Source organism: Pseudophryne corroboree, chromosome 1 (assembly GCF_028390025.1).
Source record: "Pseudophryne corroboree isolate aPseCor3 chromosome 1, aPseCor3.hap2, whole genome shotgun sequence".
In the NCBI taxonomy this organism is placed as follows: domain Eukaryota; kingdom Metazoa; phylum Chordata; class Amphibia; order Anura; family Myobatrachidae; genus Pseudophryne; species Pseudophryne corroboree.
Window position 1 is genome coordinate 839,270,925 of NC_086444.1, and position 21,890 is coordinate 839,292,814.

General features: G+C 46.7%; 1 protein-coding gene and 1 pseudogene across 1 annotated transcript in view; one reads left to right on the plus strand and one right to left on the minus strand.

Annotated features, from left to right (window-relative positions):
• Positions 1-382: 382 nt before the first annotated feature.
• The window catches only part of SDAD1 (SDA1 domain containing 1), a 221,128-nt gene continuing 199,620 nt past the window's right edge, over positions 383-21,890 (plus strand). Inside the window, exons 1-3 of the mRNA XM_063919903.1 lie at positions 383-789; positions 11,966-12,070; positions 15,580-15,678. Of these exons, the coding sequence (XP_063775973.1) occupies positions 700-789; positions 11,966-12,070; positions 15,580-15,678 (294 nt within the window). The 5' untranslated portion in view covers positions 383-699. The remainder of the gene's footprint in view (positions 790-11,965; positions 12,071-15,579; positions 15,679-21,890) is intronic.
• On the minus strand, positions 12,519-14,031 carry LOC134952543 (poly(A) RNA polymerase GLD2-B-like; annotated as a pseudogene).

Consider the following 21,890-nt stretch of genomic DNA (forward strand, 5'->3'; position numbering starts at 1 on the left):
TTTTTACGAATCGCTTTTTTTCACGGCCGCCAATGCACTTTCACGGTAGAGATTTCAAATACGAATGCATAGTAAATTACCGAGTTGTATACCTAAACAGCCGCGTTTTTTTCTTTGACTTCCAAAAAAATACGAATGCCCTCATCACTGCCGAGATTTGAGTTTAGTAAATTCCCGAGATGACACTGAAGAAAAAACACCAAATTGGTCAAAATCGGGAGCTTAGTAAATATACCCCTGGGAGCGGCAGCAGGGGGCGCACATACAACTACTTTAGCAGCACCTACACTATGAGCGGCAGCAGGGGGCGCACATACAGCTAATTTTGCAGCTCCTACACTGGGAGCGGCAGCAGGGGGCGCACATATAGCTACTTTAGCAGCTCCTACTCTGGGAGCGGCAGCAGGGGGCGCACATACAGCTAGCAGCACCTACACTGGGAGCGCACGTCGCTTCTCTCATCTCACAGGGAACTTTTGCCCCGTGGGCGCCGCCGTACGGACGTCACCACCAGTGCTGCTGCTGGGCCAGTCAGGAAATGCAAGATGGTTGCTCCCACGGATGTATCCATATCCACGTGTGCCGGACGGTGATGCTTATTATTATTGTCCAGAGAGTATACAGTAGCTATCGATTCGGAGCAGTACGGGTAATAGAGGAACTTGTGACTGGTGATAGAAATCCGTGATCTCCGCCGCCATGTCCGGGAGAAATAACAACAAGCTGCCGACCAACCTGCCCCAGCTCCAGAACCTAATAAAGAGGGACCCGTGCTCTTATACGGAGGAGGTGAGGACACACGTCGCATACACAGAGACCGGCCCCCGGCATTGTGTACAGCAGAGGCATGCAGCGTGCTCCGTGCACCCCTATTACAGCAGGGCTGCTCTCTAGACGGCCCCTGATTATGCTATTGTGTCTGACATTTTGGGTTACATGGCATAGGCTTGTGCGTTACAGTTTTTTCTTTAGGAATGTGTGATTTACATTTACAGTTGTTTTCTAAGGGTGAGAGATTGCTAGAAGTACCTCTGTACACAGGTAAGTGCTGTCTGAGCAGGTCTGTGTAACATGTGTCGGACTTTATAAAATGTAATATATTACCTTCAGGTGAGAACCACTCGTTTTTCATGGCTATTTAGCAAAAATACTGTATTGCCAGGACAGCAGCTCTAATAGAAGTCTGTCCTGTCAAAGTGGTTTGCGGTTAGTGACAGCTGCTGCCATCACTGTGCTTTCCATTCTGACACTGCACATACGCAGTTTTGTTTTGATGGTCGCTGGAAAGGGAGAAGCACCAAGGCAATGATCCCCCCCCCCCACACACCCATACCATTTACCGGCGGGCGGGATGACGGCTGTCAAGATCTCGACAGCGGCATCCCACCCGCCCGCCAGAATGCCATCAGCGGGGCAGGTGCTAAGAGTCCCCTTGTGGGGTCGCTGCGCTCGTCACAGGATCTATTTCCACTCTATGGGTGTGTCGTGGACTCCCACGAGTGTGAATAGTTCTGGTTTGCCGGGATTCTGTCCGGCGGCATTCCTGCGTCGGTATCCTGAGTACCGGGATCCCGACAGCCGGCGAATTGAACAGATCCCCTTCATAAGGTTACAATGTCTGACCTTCTCCAAAGATAGCGTTAGCCATGCCAGATCGGCGATTTCCATGAGAACAAAAGAGCCCATGGATTGGTGCATATGCCTAATGTAGGTGGTATCTCCAGCGTTAGGCATTTGTTTACATAGGCAGTATATTAAAGTAAAAAAAAAGCAGACCAAAAGGACCACAGTGCCAGGCTGAAGCTGGCGATAGCAGGACAGGAGGATAACGATTCGTAATCCACAGACGGCCCTTTCATACATCAGAAACTCCTATCTTCACAATGGGAAGGCGGTAATTGACAGGGGTGCGCGCAGACCAGCACACCCAACGGTAACCCGGCATTAATACATTTGGGGTGTGTGAAAAGTGTGCGCTATGGGCTACAAAGCCCATAGCGCACGGTCAAACATCTGCCCCCCAGTTTGGTGGGTGAGTCCTGTATTCCCACTCTTTTGAGAACCATTTGTAAATGGTGAAGATAAGCCATCTAATGCTTTGTACGCACTTGCAGATATACTGTATTGGCCTATCAATTGATTTGACAGTATATTGTTAACTGATTGGCAGGTGTGTACAATCGATTTGTCTGTGAAGGACTTTTCACAGACATATCGCGTCTGCTCTGCTGCATCGTTCTGTATGTATGCAGACCCCCGATCACATGATAGGTTGACTGTTATGCAAGTCATTATGTGGGCTGGGTTATGTAAATGGTCTTCGTGGGGGAGGGAAGCAACTTCTGTAGTGCACTGCAGCCAATGTCAGTGGGAGGCCGGGCAGCGAGAGCTCAGGTCAGCAGGAGCCCAGAGGGGGAGAGTGACAGAGTTTGGAGGTTTTAATCTCTCCATGCACATATCTCCACTCGGACCCCGGTGCTACAGCTGGGATGAGACGAGTGTGGGGATCCCTACACACCGGGGCCCGGCCATTGAGTGGCGGCATGGAGCTGTACAAGGTTCTGGTGCCGTATGATGGCCTGTGCCTGGAGAGTGCCGGGGGTCTCGGAGGGTGAATGGCTAGTACCTTCTCCACTGCTCCTCAGACACCGGCCAGCTGAGGGAAAGGGGCATCTGCCGCTTGGAGATGGCCCTGCCCGATAAGAAGTACTCTGCAGATTTCTATATAGGCAGCTATGACTGGGTTCCCTGGTGGCCAAGAAAGAGGTAAGATGGACAGTGCCAACATGGTGGGGCACTGTGCCAACAGCAGTTGTAATGCCCCCAGCATGGACACATTCTACAGCCCCATATACAGCGTGGTGGGGCCAGGGCAGAGGGAGAAGTACTCAAGGCTGGGGCAGTGATGAGACTCAGGTCCACACTGCGCTTTGTCCGGTCACCAGTGGTGTAAGAAAGTGTCTGCAGCCCAGTGACCGGCCTCCTGCCCGTCACTGCACCCTATGTATAGTACTGGCAGCCTGGGTAACACTCGGGGCTTCTCAGCCATTTCGAAAGTTAGATTTACTGCTGCCTGTCTAGCCTGCACTCAGTGACACCACAAATTCCAGCATGCCAGCGCAGCCCAGTTCTAACAGGTGCTTTCTCCATTGAGGGCTATGGTTACTAGCATGCCTGTTCCTGCTTCTGATTTTTAGCTGGAGGTTGGCTCGGACTTGTGCTTCCTCAACAGCCCGGGAGAGACCGGGTGCACTAACATGAGCTCTATGCTGTAGGCCAGGGGCCCGCGTGTAGGTGAGCTGGGTACCCTAATGTTGCAGCACATTATCTTATGTTCTACACAATGTGTTGCTGCTTCCCACACATACACTGTCATTGAGCACAGCGGTGTCACATCTGTAACCTGCCAGGAGGGACCTTCCGTCCGGTCCTGCCCACTATCTATAGATTTTCGCATGGCAATCTCACTGCCTACTGTTCATTGTTTGTGTTTGTATGTAAGTATGAGCCAAATTTTCCTGCTATTTACATAATGAGTTGGCCTTCTGAGGACAAATGAACAATGTGTGGGAGATATACACTGTAGTGTATATATATATATATATATATATATATATATATATATATATATATATATATATTACAGTGTATATTTATTATTATTATTGTCTCTAACGTCCTAGAGGATGCTGGGACTCCGTAAGGACCATGGGGATAGACTGGTTCCGCAGGAGACATGGGCACTTTAAGAAAGACTTTGACTCTGGGTGTGCACTGGCTCCTCCCTCTATGCCCCTCCTCCAGACCTCAGTTTGATACTGTGCCCAGTGGAGACTGGGTGCATTTCAGGAGCTCTCCTGAGTTTCCTGTAAGAAAGCATTTTTGTTAGGTTTTTTATTTTCAGGGAGCCTGCTGGCAACAGACTCCCTGCATCGAGGGACTGAGGGGAGAGAAACAGACCCACTTCTCTGAGTTCAGGGCTCTGTTTCTTAGGCTACTGGACACCATTAGCTTCAGAGGGATCGGTACGCAGGTCTCACCCTCGCCGTCCGTCCCAGAGCCGCGCCGCCGTCCTCCTCGCAGAGCCGGAAGAAAGAAGCCGGGTGAGTATGTGAGGAACAGATGCTCCTACGGAAGAATTCCATCTAGGCCGTTTTCTTCACTTCCTACAAACTAGAGTGAATTTGGGCCTAAAATTAGGCTCCATTAAAGTTCAGATTTTGGCCTTATCCATTTTCTTTCAAAAGGAATTGGCCTCTTTACCTGAAGTACAGACTTTTGTGAAGGGAGTACTGCATATTCAGGCGCCTTGGGACCTTAACGTTGTGTTAAGTTTCCTTAAGTCACATTGGTTTGTACCACTTAAAACAGTGGAGTTGAAATATCTCACTTGGAAGGTGGTCATGTTGTTAGCCTTGGCTTCGGCTAGGCGAGTTTCGGAATTGGCGGCTTTATCACATAAAAGCCCCTATCTGGTTTTCCATATGGATAGAGCGGAGTTGCGGACCCGTCCTCAATTCTTACCTAAGGTGGTCTCATCCTTTCATATGAACCAACCTATTGTTGTGCCTGTGGCTCCACGTGACTTTGAGGATTCCGAGTCCCTTGATGTGGTCAGAGCTTTGAAAATTTACGTGGCCAGAACGGCTAGGATCAGAAAAACAGAAGCACTGTGTGTCCTGTATGCAGCCAACAAGGTTGGCGGCCCTGCTTCAAAGCAGACTATTGCTCGCTGGATCTGTAACACGATTCAGCAGGCGCATTCTACGGCAGGATTGCCGTTACCGAAATTTGTTAAGGCCCATTCCACTAGAAAGGTGAGCTCGTCTTGGGCGGCTGCCCGAGGGGTCTCGGCACTACAGCTGTGCCGAGCTGCTACTTGGTCGGGGTCAAACACCTTTGCAAAGTTCTATAAGTTTGATACCCTGGCTGAGGAGGACCTCCTGTTTGCTCAATCGGTGCTGCAGAGTCATCCGCACTCTCCCGCCCGTTTGGGAGCTTTGGTATAATCCCCATGGTCCTTACGGAATCCCAGCATCCTCTAGGACGTTAGAGAAAATAAGATTTTAAACCTACCGGTAAATCTTTTTCTCGTAGTCCGTAGAGGATGCTGGGCGCCCGTCCCAAGTGCGGATTACTTCTGCAAGACTTGTATATAGTTATTGCTTACATAAGGGTTATGTTATAGTTTTGGGCCGATGATATGTTGTTCTTCATACTGTTAACTAGATAGTATATCACAAGTTATACGGTGTGATTGGTGTGGCTGGTATGAATCTTGCCCTGGGATTACAAAAATCCTTTCCTTGTACTGTCCGTCTCCTCTGGGCACAGTTTCTCTAACTGAGGTCTGGAGGAGGGGCATAGAGGGAGGAGCCAGTGCACACCCAGAGTCAAAGTCTTTCTTAAAGTGCCCATGTCTCCTGCGGAGCCCGTCTATCCCCATGGTCCTTACGGAGTCCCAGCATCCTCTACGGACTAGGAGAAAAAGATTTACCGGTAGGTTTAACATTTTATATATATATAATATATATATATATATATATATATATATAAAATATATAATATATAATATATAATTTTAAACCTACCGGTACATCTATGTGATGTGCACCGGAAATTTTTCGGGTTTTGGATTCGGACGCGTTTTGGCAAAACCTCCCTGAAAATTTTTTGTTGGATTCGGGTGTTTTTTTTTTAACAAAAAACCCCTCAAAAACAGCTTAAATCATAGAATTTGGGGGTCATTTTGATCCCATAGTATTATTAACCTCAATAACCATAATTTCCACTCATTTTCAGTCTATTCTGAACACCTCACACCTCACAATATTATTTTTAGTCCTAAAATTTGCACCGAGGTCGCTGGATGACTAAGCTAAGCGACCCAAGCGGCCGACACGAACACCTGGCCCATCTAGGAGTGGCACTGCAGTGTCAGGCGGGATAGCACTTCAAAAAAATAGTCCCCAAACAGCACATGATGCAAAGAAAAATGAAAGAAAAAAGGGGTGCAAGATGGAATTGTCCTTGGGCCCTCCCACCCACCCTTATGTTGTATAAACAGGACATGCACACTTTAACGAACCCATCATTTCAGTGACAGGGTCTGCCACACGACTGTGACTGAAATGACTGGTTGGTTTGGGCCCCCACCAAAAAAGAAGCAATCAATCTCTCCTTGCACAAACTGGCTCTACAGAGGCAAGATGTCCACCTCCTCCTCATCGTCTGATTCCTCACCCCTTTCACTGTGTACATCCCCCTCCTCACAGATTATTAATTCGTCCCCACTGGAATCCACTATCTCAGGTCCCTGTGTACTTTCTGGAGGCAATTGCTGGTGAATGTCTCCACGGAGGAATTTATTATAATTAATTTTGATGAACATCATCTTCTCCACATTTTCTGGAAGTAACCTTGTACGCCGATTGCTGACAAGGTGAGCGGCTGCACTAAACACTCTTTCGGAGTACACACTGGAGGGGGGGCAACTTAGGTAAAATAAAGCCAGTTTGTGCAAGGGCCTCCAAATTGCCTCTTTTTCCTGCCAGTATACGTACGGACTGTCTGACGTGCCTACTTGGATGCGGTCACTCATATAATCCTCCACTATTCTTTCAATGGTGACATAATCATATGCAGTGACAGTAGACGACATGTCAGTAATCGTTGGCAGGTCCTTCAGTCCGGACCAGATGTCAGCATTCGCTCCAGACTGCCCTGCATCACCGCCAGTGGGTGGGCTCGGAATTCTTAGCCTTTTCCTCGCAGCCCCAGTTGCGGGAGAATGTGAAGGAGCAGCTGTTGACGGGTCACGTTCCGCTTGACTTGACAATTTTCTCACCAGCAGGTCTTTGAACCTCTGCAGACTTGTGTCTGCCGGAAAGAGAGATCCAACGTAGGTTTAAATCTAGGATCGAGCACGGTGGCCAAAATGTAGTGCTTTGATTTCAACAGATTGACCACCCGTGAATCCTGGTTAAGCGAATTAAGGGCTCCATCCACAAGTCCCACATGCCTAGCGGAATTGCTCTGTTTTAGCTCCTCCTTCAATGTCTCCAGCTTCTTCTGCAAAAGCCTGATGAGGGGAATGACCTGACTCAGGCTGGCAGTGTCTGAACTGACTTCACGTGTGGCAAGTTCAAAGGGTTGCAGAACCTTGCACAACGTTGAAATCATTCTCCACTGCGCTTGAGTCAGGTGCATTCCCCCTCCTTTGCCTATATCGTAGGCAGATGTATAGGCTTGAATGGCCTTTTGCTGCTCCTCCATCCTCTGAAGCATATAGAGGGTTGAATTCCACCTCGTTACCACCTGTTGCTTCAGATGTTGGCAGGGCAGGTTCAGGACTGTTTGCTGGTGCTCCAGTCTTCGGCACGCGGTGGCTGAATGCCGAAAGTGGCCCGCAATTCTTCGGGCCACCGACAGCATCTCTTGCACGCCCCTGTTGTTTTTTAAATAATTCTGCACCACCAAATTCAATGTATGTGCAAAACATGGGACGTGCTGGAATTTGCCCAGATGTAATGCACGCACAATATTGGTGGCGTTGTCCGATGTCACAAATCCCCAGGAGAGTCCAATTGGGGTAAGCCATTCTGCGATGATGTTCCTCAGTTTCCGTAAGAGGTTGTCAGCTGTGTGCCTCATATGGAAAGCGGTGATACAAAGCATAGCCTGCCTAGGAACGAGTTGGCGTTTGCGAGATGCTGCTACTAGTGCCGCCGCTGCTGTTCTTGCTGCGGGAGGCAATACATCTACCCAGTGGGCTGTCACAGTCATATAGTCCTGAGTCTGCCCTGCTCCACTTGTCCACATGTCCATGGTTAAGTGGACATTGGGTACAACTGCATTTTTTAGGACACTGGTGACTCTTTTTCTGAGGTCTGTGTACATTTTCGGTATCGCCTGCCTAGAGAAATGGAACCTAGATGGTATTTGGTACCGGGGACACAGTACCTCAATCAAGTCTCTAGTTCCCTGTGAATTAACGGTGGATACCGGAAACACGTTTCTCACCACCCAGGCTGCCAAGGCCTGAGTTATCCGCTTTGCAGCAGGATGACTGCTGTGATATTTCATCTTCCTCGCAAAGGACTGCTGGACAGTCAATTGCTTACTGGAAGTAGTACAAGTGGTCTTCCGACTTCCCCTCTGGGATGTGGATCGACTCCCAGCAGCAACAACAGCAGCAGCAGTAGGCGTTACACTCAAGGATGCATCGGAGGAATCCCAGGCAGGAGAGGACTCGTCAGACTTGACAGTGACATGGCCTGCAGGACTATTGGCTTTCCTGTCTAAGGAGGAAATTGACACTGAGGGAGTTGGTGGTGTGGTTTGCAGGAGCTTGGTTACAAGAGGAAGGGATTTAGTGGTCAGTGGACTGCTTCTGCTTTCATCCAAAGTTTTTGAACTTGTCACTGACTTCTGATGAATGCGGTCCAGGTGACGTATAAGGGAGGATGTTCCTAGGTGGTTAACGTCCTTACCCCTACTTATTACAGCTTGACAAAGGCACCACACGGCTTGACACCAGTTGTCCGCAGTTCTGTTGAAATAATTCCACACCGAAGAGGTGATTTTTTTTTTTTTTTGTATTTTGACCAGGCATGTCAATGGCCATATTCGTCCCACGGACAACAGGTGTCTCCCCGGGTGCCTGACTTAAACAAACCACCTCACCATCAGAATCCTCCTTGTCAATTTTCTCCCCAGCGCCAGCAACACCCATATCCTCATCCTGGTGTACCTCAACAGTGACATCTTCAATTTGACTATCAGGAACTGGACTGCGGGTGCTCCTTCCAGCACTTGCAGGGGGCGTGCAAATGCTGGAAGGCGCAACCTCTTCCCGTCCAGTGTTGGGAAGGTCAGGCATCGCAACCGACACAATTGGACTCTCCTTGGGGATTTGTGATTTAGAAGAACGCACAGTTCTTTGCTGTGCTTTTGCCATCTTAACTCTTTTAAGTTTTCTAGCAGGAGGATGAGTGCTTCCATCCTCAGGTGAAGCTGAACCACTAGCCTTGAACATAGGCCAGGGCCTCAGCCATTCCTTGCCACTCCGTGTCGTAAATGGCACATTGGCAAGTTTACGCTTCTCCTCAGACGATTTTGATTTAGATTTTTGGGTCATTTTACTGAGCTTTATTTTTTGGGATTTTACATGCTCTCTACTATGACATTGGGCATCGGCCTTGGCATACGACGTTGATGGCATTTCATCGTCTCGGCCATGACTAGTAGCAGCAGCTTCAGCACGAGGTGGAAGTGGATCTTGATCTTTCCCTATTTTACCCTCCACATTTTTGTTCTCCATTTTTTAATGTGTGGAATTATATGCCAGTAATATATCAATAGCAATGGCCTACTACTATATATACTGCGCACAACTGAAATGCACCACAGGTATGGATGGATAGTATACTTGACGACACAGAGGTAGGTAGAGCAGTGGCCACTGTACCGTACTGCTATATAGTATATACTGGTGGTCAGCAAACTATGCAAAACTGAAATGCATCACAGGTATGGATGGATAGTATACTTGACGACACGGAGATGGGTAGAGCAGTGGCCTACTGTACCGTACTGCTATATAGTATATACTGGTGGTCAGCAAACTGTGCAAAACTGAAATGCACCACAGGTATGGATGGATAGTATACTTGACGACACAGAGATAGGTAGAGCAGTGGCCTACTGTACCGTACTGCTATATAGTATATACTGGTGGTCAGCAAACTGTGCAAAGCTGAAATGCACCACAGGTATGGATGGATAGTATACTTGACGACACGGAGGTAGGTAGAGCAGTGGCCTTCTGTACCGTACTGCTATATAGTATGTACTGGTGGTCAGCAAACTGTGCAAAACTGAAATTCACCACAGGTATGGATTGATAGTATACTTGACGACACAGAGGTAGGTAGAGCAGTGGACTACTGTACCGTACTGCTATATATATAGTTATACTGGTGGTCAGCAAAATTCTGCACTGTCCTCCTACTATATACGACAATGAAGCACAGATATGGAGTGTTTTTCAGGCAGAGAACGTATAATACTGGTGGTCACTGGTCAGCAAAACTCTGCACTGTCCTCCTACTATATAATACTGCTGGTCCCCAGTCCCCACAATAAAGCAATTAGCACACTGAGCACAGATATTTGCACCACACTGAGCACAGTCAGATATGGAGCATTTTTCAGGCAGAGAACGTAGATATTTGCACTTGCAGCACACTGAGCACAGATATTTGCAGCACACTGAGCACAGATATTTGCAGCACAATTTGCAGCCTACTGAACATAGAAACTGAGAGGACGCCAGCCACGTCCTCTCACGATCATCCCCAATGCACGAGTGAAAAATAGCGGCGACACGCGGCTCCTTATATAGAATCCGAATCCGACCGCGGGATGATGACGTTCGGGCGCGCTCGGGTTAACCGAGCAAGGCGGGAGGATCTGAGTTGCTCAGACCCGTGAAAAAAAAGGTGAAGTTCGGGCGGGTTCTGATCCAGAGGATCCGAACCCGCTCATCACTAATATATATATATATAGATATAGATATAGATATAGATATAGATATATATATATATATATATATATATATATATATATATATATATATATATATATATATATATATATATATATAGAATATTTGACCCCTGCCCCACTGGAGCTTACAATCTATGTTCCCTACCACATGTACACACACACACAATCACACTAGGGTTAATTTTGTTAGGAGCCAATTAACCTGTCCGTATATTTTTGGCATGTGGGAGGAAACCGGAGTACCCGAAGGAAACCCACGCAAGTGTGTGTGTGTATATATATATTATTATACACAAAATATGTTGGGTTTCTCTGGGTGGGATGTGGGGGATGGTATATACATGCAGTATAACCGTGACAAAGGTCCAGTAAGGATCAAATCGTCGTTTTTATGGATTCGATGCCTAAATAAAGATTTGGATCTTACTGAACGCCTGGTGAGTGCACCCTTTACATTAATTTATGTACCTGCAATGAGGATTTATCTTCTTAACATGGACTTTGATTGGCACCCCAGCATGATACTTGATTAACTGAGAGTGCAGACATTCTCTGGATATATAAAATAAATATATGTACACACACAGTATGTATATGTGTGTGTATATATGTGTGTGTATGCATGTATGTGTGTGTGTGTATATATATATATATATATATACACACACACCCACACACCAAAAACAGGAGCAGCACTATGGGAGAGATACCTGTTGGAAGATATCAAGAACATACAACATAAAAAACACAACTCCCAAGCGTACTACATAAAACGTACATATGGTTCTTCCAATGGCAATCACGTGGATATGGATTGTATACTGGAGAATACTTATATTTGGGGACCTGTAACAGACACCCCTCACCAAATAGTCACCCAAACAAGAGGCCCAAGGCCAATTAGAAAAAATTAGTTTAATATCACACATTTGAACAAGTAAGTGTCACGTCTTGTAGTGTTTACATAAAATTATCTAAAATAATGCCATTAAGATATATCCAGTGTGTTTGATATACAATGATAACTCTAGATGCTCCCTCGCCTTTTGCAAGGTGTGAGCTCAAGAGGGAGTATCTTCACAGACTGGGTTAATAGCTTTTGACTGACATTATTTTAGATCATTTTATGTAAACACTACAAGATGAACTATTTGTGACATCTATTTGTTGAAATGTGTGATATTAAACTAATTTATGACAATAATCTGCCAGTTTGTACCGAGGAAAGATTAATTGCCCATTGTTCTCAATAATCGATATATCTGCAGATCCGTGTCTTTAGGTTTGTACCCAGTTTAAGTAAGCTTTTATTTATTTGTTCATTGTTGGTGGTTTAAAGTGCTCTGGCAAGTGTTACTTAATATTTATTTTATATGCTAAGTATTGTTGTTTGTAGTTTTTACAGCAATACAAACACTACCAGTCCATCATTGAGGTTTTCAAGCTCCAACCAGACAAGCCAAACAAGGATTTATCAACCTTGGTCATGTTCATGGCACAGGTAAGAATCTGCACAGATTTTGTTTAAACCATTTTGTACTTTGGTATGGGGTCAGAATCTGTAATAATGGTCCGGGACCGCCACATTTTGAACATATTGTAGCTTTTATTTAATTGTTAATCATCTTCAACATTGAAGAGTAGTACATTGGAAAGGGGTAGCTATATATTCATACAGGCTAAGGAGACTACATCTGATCAATGTGTAGTGCAATTCTAGAACAAATTTATGAACAGGGAAAAAAAGAATTCTAATGATTCACACTCGCAGTTAATCTAAGCCATGGTACAACAACAACCCGACATACACAGTACAGCAAAACATACAATAAAAAAGGAATACACTGTACACAACTTTTACCCTAAAAGTTTGTTTTATATTTAAATGCATCTTGAGGGTTTACGGGGAAAAAAAAAAAAAGTTTTGAGGTGCGAGTATATTGCAGATGAACAGTAGGGTGTTCAGAGAGGTCCAGTTGCAAGACGCTATCTTTTTTGCATCCCAATAATTCCTCGTAAAGGTAGCACACTGTTTAGGTCTCTGTTGTCTCTCAATCTGACCCATGCCTTCATGAACTCCTCCTGAATCATGTCAAATTTGTATTTCTCATGTACAGCTCTAGCAGTGTTCGTTCTGTCAAATGGCTCTTCCACACAGATGTATTTGTTTCTCCATTCAATGCTGTCCGTCCTCTGGAGAGCTTTACCTTCTCGGACAGAAATGGTCTTGTTTTTCCAGTCAAACTGTATGGCAAAGTATTTGAAAAATCGCACAATAAGATCACCCAGGGGTACTTCCCCTGGGTGACAAGCTGTAACTGCATAGAAGGGCTAAAACATTCTGGGTATTTTTTTTTGTAGTGATGGAAGGACTGGTTCAGGTAGAGTTTGTAAATAGTGCAAAACCATCAAAACAAGACTGTAGCTGCTCAGGGTACCGCGGCTGGCATCATTTATGCCATGATGACTGGCCCACCTCTTGATCACCAGTACTAATGGGCGAACACGGTTCTCTAGGTATGCATAGCTTCGGAGAAGGAATATATTTCTGATTCCCACGACATTGTTCACATTCAAATCAAAATCCACACCACTGACTTTGTCCCTGAACTTTACAATTGGCACTTTTGCTCTGATTAGTTGAGGTCTTTCAATGTATGACAGCCTAGTGTAGAAGTGTTTTTGGAGTAAGCTGAGTATATATGTTGCCTCTGATCTCTGATTCATCAGGAACGGCTCCTCTTTCAAAACCAGGCACAAATCTGCATCACTGCTTCTTGTGCCAAATCCGTTAAGCGAAGAGCCAACCAGATACAGCCTGCTCTGTGGAAAGATTTGCTGAATTTCCCTCTGAAGTTCTGCCCGGCAGACATCTTTCTTCTTCAAGTCACTGACTTGCTGTTGACAAGCTTGGAATAACTCCAAGATCTGCTGACTCAGCTTGTCGTTAGAAACCACTTTGCCCGTTGCTATGTGGTCAAACAGCCAGAAGTCTCCTGTAGATGAAACTTGACCATCTACATCAGGGTTCGGAGGTGCTTACGGCAATCCTGCAGATCCAGGGATGGAGTAGTGGTGGTGGTCTTTTAAAGGCACTGCTTGGTGAATGATAGGGGAAAGCTGCTGAGGAGAATTAAATCTTTGCCTTTTTACATCATGAGGATTATTTCCCTCATCACTACTTCGCATTCTATTTTGGAATGGAGAAGACAACAAGCTTGTATCGACTAATGGACTGTGATTCCCATACAACCATTGCTGTGAGGACGCCGGGGGCATTGTCAGAACATTCCCACTCATCAGCATTCTGGAGAGATTGACATTCTCCTGTAGGGTGATGTGCGCCTGCAGCAGCGGATCGGCATCAAGCAGTTTCCTGAACACCTCCCCTGGTTGGTTCTGAGGACGCTCGGAGGGTATGTGGAGCGGACTGTGGCCCAGGCCTGGGGAGTTGGGGAACATGCTCCTCCAAGTCAGGGCCGCACATTAGCCTGGTGATGCCAGGCCGCGACCGGCCGCTTGCGTGACGTCTCACCCCAAGCAAGAAGTCCGGTAGAGAGTACGGGGTAATGGCGGCCTCCAGTGGGCCCGGTAACGTGACTAACGTCAGACCATTTGGGGCTAGCCAGGGAAGAGCAGAACAGCCGGACCGCCACATTTTAATTCTTTATTAGACATAGGTCTCTAAGGGGGCAGTTTGATGTAAAGGTATAGCTGTTGCTAACGTGAATTCTTTCCCCCATCTACTAGTGGCCATAAACATCAGGTCTTTTCTTCCTAGCGCATGAAAAAATGCAATGTTGCTGTAGCATAATTCTCGCCAATGAAGCATTGCTACCTTAAAATCCACTCCATCATAAACTAAGTGGCCACTTATACAAAGCTACACAAAGAGAAACTACTGACTGATCTGATTCCACTTTGATTACTTAATTGACCAAAGCTCTGTAATGGTGAAACAAAGTACAGTTTGTTTGAGTCCACTAACACACAAAGTAGAATACCTGTTGTTAAAATATAGCATTTGTCACGTGATACACCAATATATTGAAGATACTGCAAAATAATTGTCAATGGGGGTTAATAAGGAATAAATGCAAATAAGCCATAATCCCAAATAGTGGTGTGAGAATGTAAGGATCAATATAATCAGTGTTTCGGTGAGCATATATATGTGTGGCGTACCATCATTGTTTTTACAGCTCACCATACATAGCTGTAATGTATTCATTAGGGGAGGAATCGTGCCATAGACCAACTTTAAGGAGTGTTCATAGAATCTGTGCAATCCAGAGAGTCTTTGTGGTTCTACAGCTAAAGTGCAGTTTCTTCAAAAAGATAAGGTCTCAAATTTCAGGAATCTTACTTACTATGTCAGATGCTGAGCAATATACAGGTGTGTTCTCATACATATAGCCTCAATATGCCACACAGCACAAGATGTCTGGCACGAGTACCACTAGGAAGCTCACAGATATACTAGTGTCGCATATCAAATTAATCTGCTCAGTCTCCTGGTGCATCACATAAGGCGCATTTTCATGGATATAAAGTTGCTCGCTGCTACCAGTCTCGAGAGACCTGGTGCGCTGAGAGGGGATGTTGGGCATGACTGCAGCAACATTGTATGAGGACACATCTGTACATGTCAAATAAATTGCAATAGTTAATAAAACTATATGTGAGAAGTGGAGAATTATACACATGTCCATGATCCTTCACTTGCAGTCACAAGAAGGGGTCTTACATATTGTTTTGATGCCATTGGTTTTTACTAGAGATTATGTCTGGTTTACCACTGGATTTACTTTATGGAATTCATTATCTAGCCCAATACTTGCTGGAACACTTTCATTTTGTAAGTGTTACACTTTGGGGGCTCTCTGTGTTTAGTAGATGAGGATGTAATATATAGTGAGGAGAGCTATGAAGCCGATGTTCTAAGCACCTCTTATCCTTAGCAACTTCATGTAAAATGCATTGAATTGTTCTGCCCTTTATGCTTTTCAGACTGCACATTGTTATCCTCAGCACCTGGAGGACTTCCCACAGCAGCTAAAGTCTATCCTGTCATCACAACACACAGTGATGGATTCTGATCTCAGAATGGTAATTCCAGAAATGACATCATGTCATCACTGCTTAAAATGACTGCATCCGACACAGAGCGCATGTTTAGTTGGGCATCTTTAGTATGTTTATGTTGGAGCATCACATACTGTGTCTCCACACTTAGATCAGTGCCATAGAACTTCCATATTTGGGAGCACATTAAGTTTAAAGCACATTCAGATTTTATAAGCTAAACATCTGCAACAACTCATACCAGTATCTTTCCTTCTTTCCATTGATTTGAGATCTTTGTTACTTTGCTTTATATGTAAAATCAGATCCTGATATGTGAGAGAATAAAAAAAAACTTACCAGGAAAGACTAAGGGGCCCATTTATCATTGTATATTTGCGGCTTAATCCCCCAAAACACCCATATTCGGGGGGTTAACTACAAATATTAAGTATCCCTGAATGTATGACAGAGGGAACGCAGCAGATAATGGAGATATCTGCTGCGATCCCTCCATTCCCGCTGGCGGCAGCATCCCCCATAGGTTTCTGTGGGGGGTGCGATGCTGCCAGATTTATCAATTTGCATTCCCGAAATTGACCCCTGTGACTACCGCCATCTCTGTAGCCAGGTGTAGCCTATAGGCTACAGATTGCGGCTGTAATTCTAGAGGGTTCCCCAGGAAATGGCCGCTGTGTATGTGTGGCCAGAGGGACCGCGTATGCGCAGAAGCCACTGCAATGACTACAGCACATCGCAGGGACTGGCGTCTTTTGTACTCCCTTTACCTGCTTGTGCAGGATGATATATTTCTCCGCAATGCGATCTTTTGCGCTATCGCGCCTATATCTCATTACAAATGTGATCTATGATAAGTGGGCTTCTATAATATGTATAGTTTGGAGCAGAGAAAAGAAAGGGGGGACATAACAGAAACTTTCAACTACATCAAGGGTAAGGGTTTTAAACAGCAGGGGGGCATCATTCTTCAAAGGAAAAAAAGAACACATGGACACATGCTGAAAACTAAGGGAGTTAGATTCAAAGGAAACTTGAGGAAAAATTACTTTACAGAAAAGGTAGTGGATAGGTGGAATAGCTTCCCAACAGATTTGGTAGATGCAAATACAGTGGAGCAATTTAACTTTGCTTGGAATAGGCATAAGAATATCCTTGCAAAGAACTAAGTATCTAATAGGGTTGAGGTTACTAAAAGTTGAAAAAGGGGGGCAGACTAGATAAGCCAAGTGGTTATCTGCTGTCAAATTCTATTTCTCTAACGTCCTAGAGGATGCTGGGGACTCCGTAAGGACCATGGGGGATAGACGGGCTCCGCAGGAGATAGGGCACTTTAAGAAAGCTTTGGATTCTGGATGTGCACTGGCTCCTCCCTCTATGTCCCTCCTCCAGACCTCAGTTTTACACTGTGCCCAGAGGATGAAGGGCGCACTGCAGGGAGCTCTCTTGAGTTCTTTGCTACAGAAAGCATTTTTGTTTGGATTTTTACTTTTTCACAGGGAGCACTGCTGGCAACAGGCTCCCTGCATCGAGGGACTGAGGAGAGAGGGGCAGACCTACTTAGCTGATAGGATCTGCTTCCTCGGCTACTGGACACCATTAGCTTCAGAGGGGGTGAACACAGGTTCGTCCTGGGCGTCCACCCCCGGAGCCACGCCGCCGTTCTCCTCACCGAGCCAGAAGAACAGAAGCAAGAAGACGTCTCAGGCGGCAGAAGCCTTCAGCTTCACAGAGGTAACGCACAGCACTACAGCTGTGCGTCATTGCTCCACATCACCTCACACACTCCGGTCTCTGTATGGGTGCGGGGCGCCCTGGGCAGCAATAATAAGACCTTAGATGGCAAATAGGTATATACATGTACAGCTGGGCACTGTACATGTATATAATTGAGCCCCCGCCATTTTACACGATTTTGAGCGGGACAGAAGCCCGCCGCCGAGGGGCCGGGGCTTCTCCCTCAGCACTCACCAGCGCCATTTCTCTCTCCACAGAGCGCTGAGAGGAAGCTCCCCGGACTCTCCCCTGCTTACACACTGTGAAGGGAGTTTAAAAAGAAAGGGGGGGGGGCACATAATTGGCGGAATAAAGTATAATACAGCGCTGCTGGGGAAAATCATTCTGTGTTGGTCTCCAGGTTGTTGCGCTGGGGTGTGTGCTGGCATACACTCTCTCTCTCTGTCTCTCCAAAGGGCCTTTCAGGGGATACGGTCTTCAGAAAGTTTCCCTGGGTGTGTGCAGTGTGTTGGTACGTGTGTCGACATGTTTGATGAGGAAGGCTCGCTTAATGTGGAGGGGGAGTGCTTGAATGTCAGTCGCCGTCGGCAACACCGACACCGGACTGAGTGGATATGCTGAATGTCTTGAATGCAAATGTAAATCTCCTGCATAAAAGATAAGACAAGGCTGATGTTAGGGATCAGTCAGGTAGCCAGTCCGTGCCTGTCCCTGTGGTGCCAGGACCTTCAGGGTCTCAAAAGCGCCCCATATCCCAGGTCGCTGACACAGATACCGACACAGATACTGACTCTACTGTCGACTATGAGGATGCAAAATTACAGCCAAAGGTGGCAAAAGGTATTAGGTACATGATTATTGCCATAAAAGAGGTTTTGCATATCACGGAGGAACCCCCTGTCCCTGACACGAGGGTTCACATGTATAAAGGGAAAAAGCCTGAGGTCACCTTTCCGTCCTCATTTGAGCTAAGCGAATTATGCGAAAAGGCTTGGGAATCTCCGGATAGGAGACTCCATGTTCCCAAAAGGATTCTCATGGCGTATCCTTTTCCACAGAAGGATCGGATACGATGGGAATCTGACGCGCTTATCCAAGAAGGTGGCACTACCTTCTCCGGATACTACTTCCCTCAAGGATCCTGCTGATCGCAAGCAGGAAATTACCATGAAGCACATTTACACACATTCAGGAACTATAGTTAGGTCGGCCTGTGTTTGTAGTGCTGTCGTGGCATGGGCAGACTCCTTATCTACGGAGATGGACACCTTAGATAGGGATACCATTCTAATGACCATGGAGCATATCAGAGATGCTGCCTTGTATATGAGGGATGCTCAGAGACATTTGTTTACTAAGCTCTAGAATAAACGCTATGTCTATTTCTGCTAGGCGGCCTTTGTGGACCCGACAGTGGACGGGAGACGCCGACTCAGTGGCATATGGAGTCATTGCCTTACAAGGGGGAGGAGTTGTTTGGAGAAGGCCTCTCGGACCTAGTCTCTACTGCTACGGCCGGTAAATCAAATTTTTTACCTTATGTTCCCCCGCAGCATTCTAAGAAGGTACCACATTATCAAATGCAGTCCTTTCGTTCCAATAAAAACAAGAAGGTACGAGGATCGTCCTTCGTTGCCAGAGGTAAACGCAAAGGGAAAAAAACTGCACTCAGCTAGTTCCCAGTAGCAGAAGTCCTCCCCTACTTCCGCAAAGTCCACAGCATGACGCTGGGGCCTGGGGCTTTCCGGGGGGGGGGGGTCAGATCAAGTGGGGGCACGTCTTCGTCTTTTCAGCCACGTCTGGGTTCAATCACAGGTGGATCCCTGGGCAATAGAGATTGTTTCCCAGGGATGCAGACTGGAATTCAAAGACATGCCTCCTCGCCGGATTTTCAAATCGGCTCTGCCGGCTTCCTCGTCAGAGAGGGGGAGCTAGTGGCATCCTCTAGCGGCAATTCACAAATTGTACATTCAACAGGTGATAATCAAGGTTCCTCATCTCTAGCAAGGAGAGGGTGGTTATTCATCCCTGTTTGTGGTACCGAAACCGGACGGGTCGGTCAGACCCATTCTAAATCTAAAATCCCTGAACCTGTACTTGAAGAGGTTCAAGTTCAAAATGGAATCGCTCAGAATGGTCATCGCCAGCCTGGAGGGAGGGGATTGGATGGTGTCCCTGGACATAAAGGATGCGTACCTTCATGTTCCGATTTTCCCCCCTCACCAGGCGTTTCTGAGATTTGCAGTACAGGATTGTCACTACCAATTTCAGACGTTGCCGTTTGGGCTTTCCACGGGCACGAGAATTTTCACCAAGTTAATGGCGGAAATGATGGTGCTCCTGCGCAAGCAGGGAGTCACAATTATCCCGTACTTGGACGATCTCCTTATAAAGGTGAGCTCTCGGGAGAAGTTGCTGGACAGCCAGTCTCTGTCCGTGAAGACGTTGCAGATGCACGGCTGGATTCTCATTTTACCGAAATCCCAGCTAGTACCTGCAACGCGTCTGACCTTTTTGGGCCTGATTCTAGACACAGACCAAAAAAAAGTATTTCTTCCGGTGGAGAAGGCTCAGGAGCTCATAGCCCTGGTCAGGAACCTTTTAAAGCCAAAAAAGGTTTTGGTGCATCATTGCACAAAGGTTCTTGGGAAGATGGTGGCTTCATACGAGGCCATCCCCTTCGGCAGGTTCCATACGAGGACTTTCCAATGGGACCTATTGGACAAATGGTCCGGGTCCCATCTACATATGCAGAAACGGATCACCCTGTCTCCCAGGGCCAGGGTAACTCTCCTGTGGTGGCTGCACAGTGCTCACCTCCAAGAGGGTCGCAGGTTCGGCATTCAGGACTGGATCCTGGTGACCACGGACGCGAGCCTCCGAGGTTGGGGGGCTGTCGCACTGGGAAGAAATTTCCAAGGTCTCTGGTCAAGCCTAGAGACTTGTCTCCACATCAATGTCCTGGAGTTAAGGGCCATTTACTACACCCTACGCCAGGCGGAGGAGTGGCTTCAGAACAAACCGGTTCTGATTCAGTCGGACAATATCACGGCAGTGGCTCATGTAAACCGCCAAGGCGGCACAAGGAGCACAGAGTGGCCATGGCAGAGGCGACCAGGATTCTGCGCTGTGCGGAAGGCCATGTAAGCGCACTATCAGCAGTGTTCATCCCGGTGGTGGACAACTGGGAAGCGGACTTCCTCAGCAGGCACGACCTGCATCCGGGAGAGTGGGGACTTCATCAAGAAGTCTTCACACAGATCATGGATCGGTGGGGACTGCCTCAAATAGACATGATGGCGTCCTGTCTCAACAAAAAGCTAAAGAGGTATTGCGCCAGGTCAAGAGACTCTCAGGCGGTAGCGGTAGACGCTCTGGTGACACCATGGGTGTTCAGATCGGTCTATGTGTTTCCTCCTCTGCCTCTCATACCCAAGGTGTTGAGATTAATAAGACTAAGAAGGGTCAGAACAATTCTCATTGTTCCAGATTGGCCAAGGAGGACTTGGTATCTGGATCTGCAAGAGTTGCTCACAGAAGATCCGTGGCCTCTTCCTCTAAGGCAGGACCTGCTGCAGCAGGGGCCCTGTCTGTTCCAAGACTTACCGCGGCTGCATTTGACGGCATGGCGGTTGAACGCCGGATCCTAGCTGAAAAAGGGATTCCGGAGGAGGTCATTCCTACCCTGATCAAGGCTAGGAAGGATGTGACATCGAAACATTATCACCGTATATGGCGGAAATATGTTTCTTGGTGTGAGGCCAGAGCTGCTCCTACGGAGGAGTTCCATTTGGGCCGTCTGCTTCACTTCCTTCACACGGGAGTGAATTTGGGCCTAAAATTAGGGTCCATAAAGGTCCAAATTTCGGTCTTATCCATTTTCTTTCAAAGAGAATTGGCTTCTCTTCCTGAAGTACAGACTTTTGTGAAGGGAGTGCTGCATATTCAGCCTCCCTTTGTACCTCCGGTGGCGCCTTGGGATCTTAACGTGATATTAAGTTTCCTCAAGTCACCTTGGTTTGAACCACTCAAAACAGTGGAGTTGAAATACCTCACTTGGAAAGTGGTCATGTTGTTGGCCTTAGCTTCTGCAAGGTGTGTTTCGGAATTAGCGGCTTTATCATATAAAAGCCCATACCTGATTTTTCATGTGGATAGGGCAGAGTTGAGGACTCGTCCTCAATTTCTGCCCAAGGTGGTCTCATCTTTTCATATGAACCAACCTATTGTCGTGCCTGTGGCTACACAGGACTTGGAGGACTCAGAGTCCCTGGATGTGGTCAGGGCTTTGAAGATTTACGTGACCAGAACAGCTAGGATCAGGAAGACTGAAGCTCTGTTTGTTCTGTATGCGGCCAACAAGGTTGGCGCTCCTGCTTCAAAGCAGACAATTGCTCGCTGGATCTGTAACACGATTCAGCAGGCGCATTCTACGGCAGGATTGCCATTGCCTAAATCGGTTAATGCCCATTCCACTAGGAAGGTGGGCTCTTCTTGGGCGG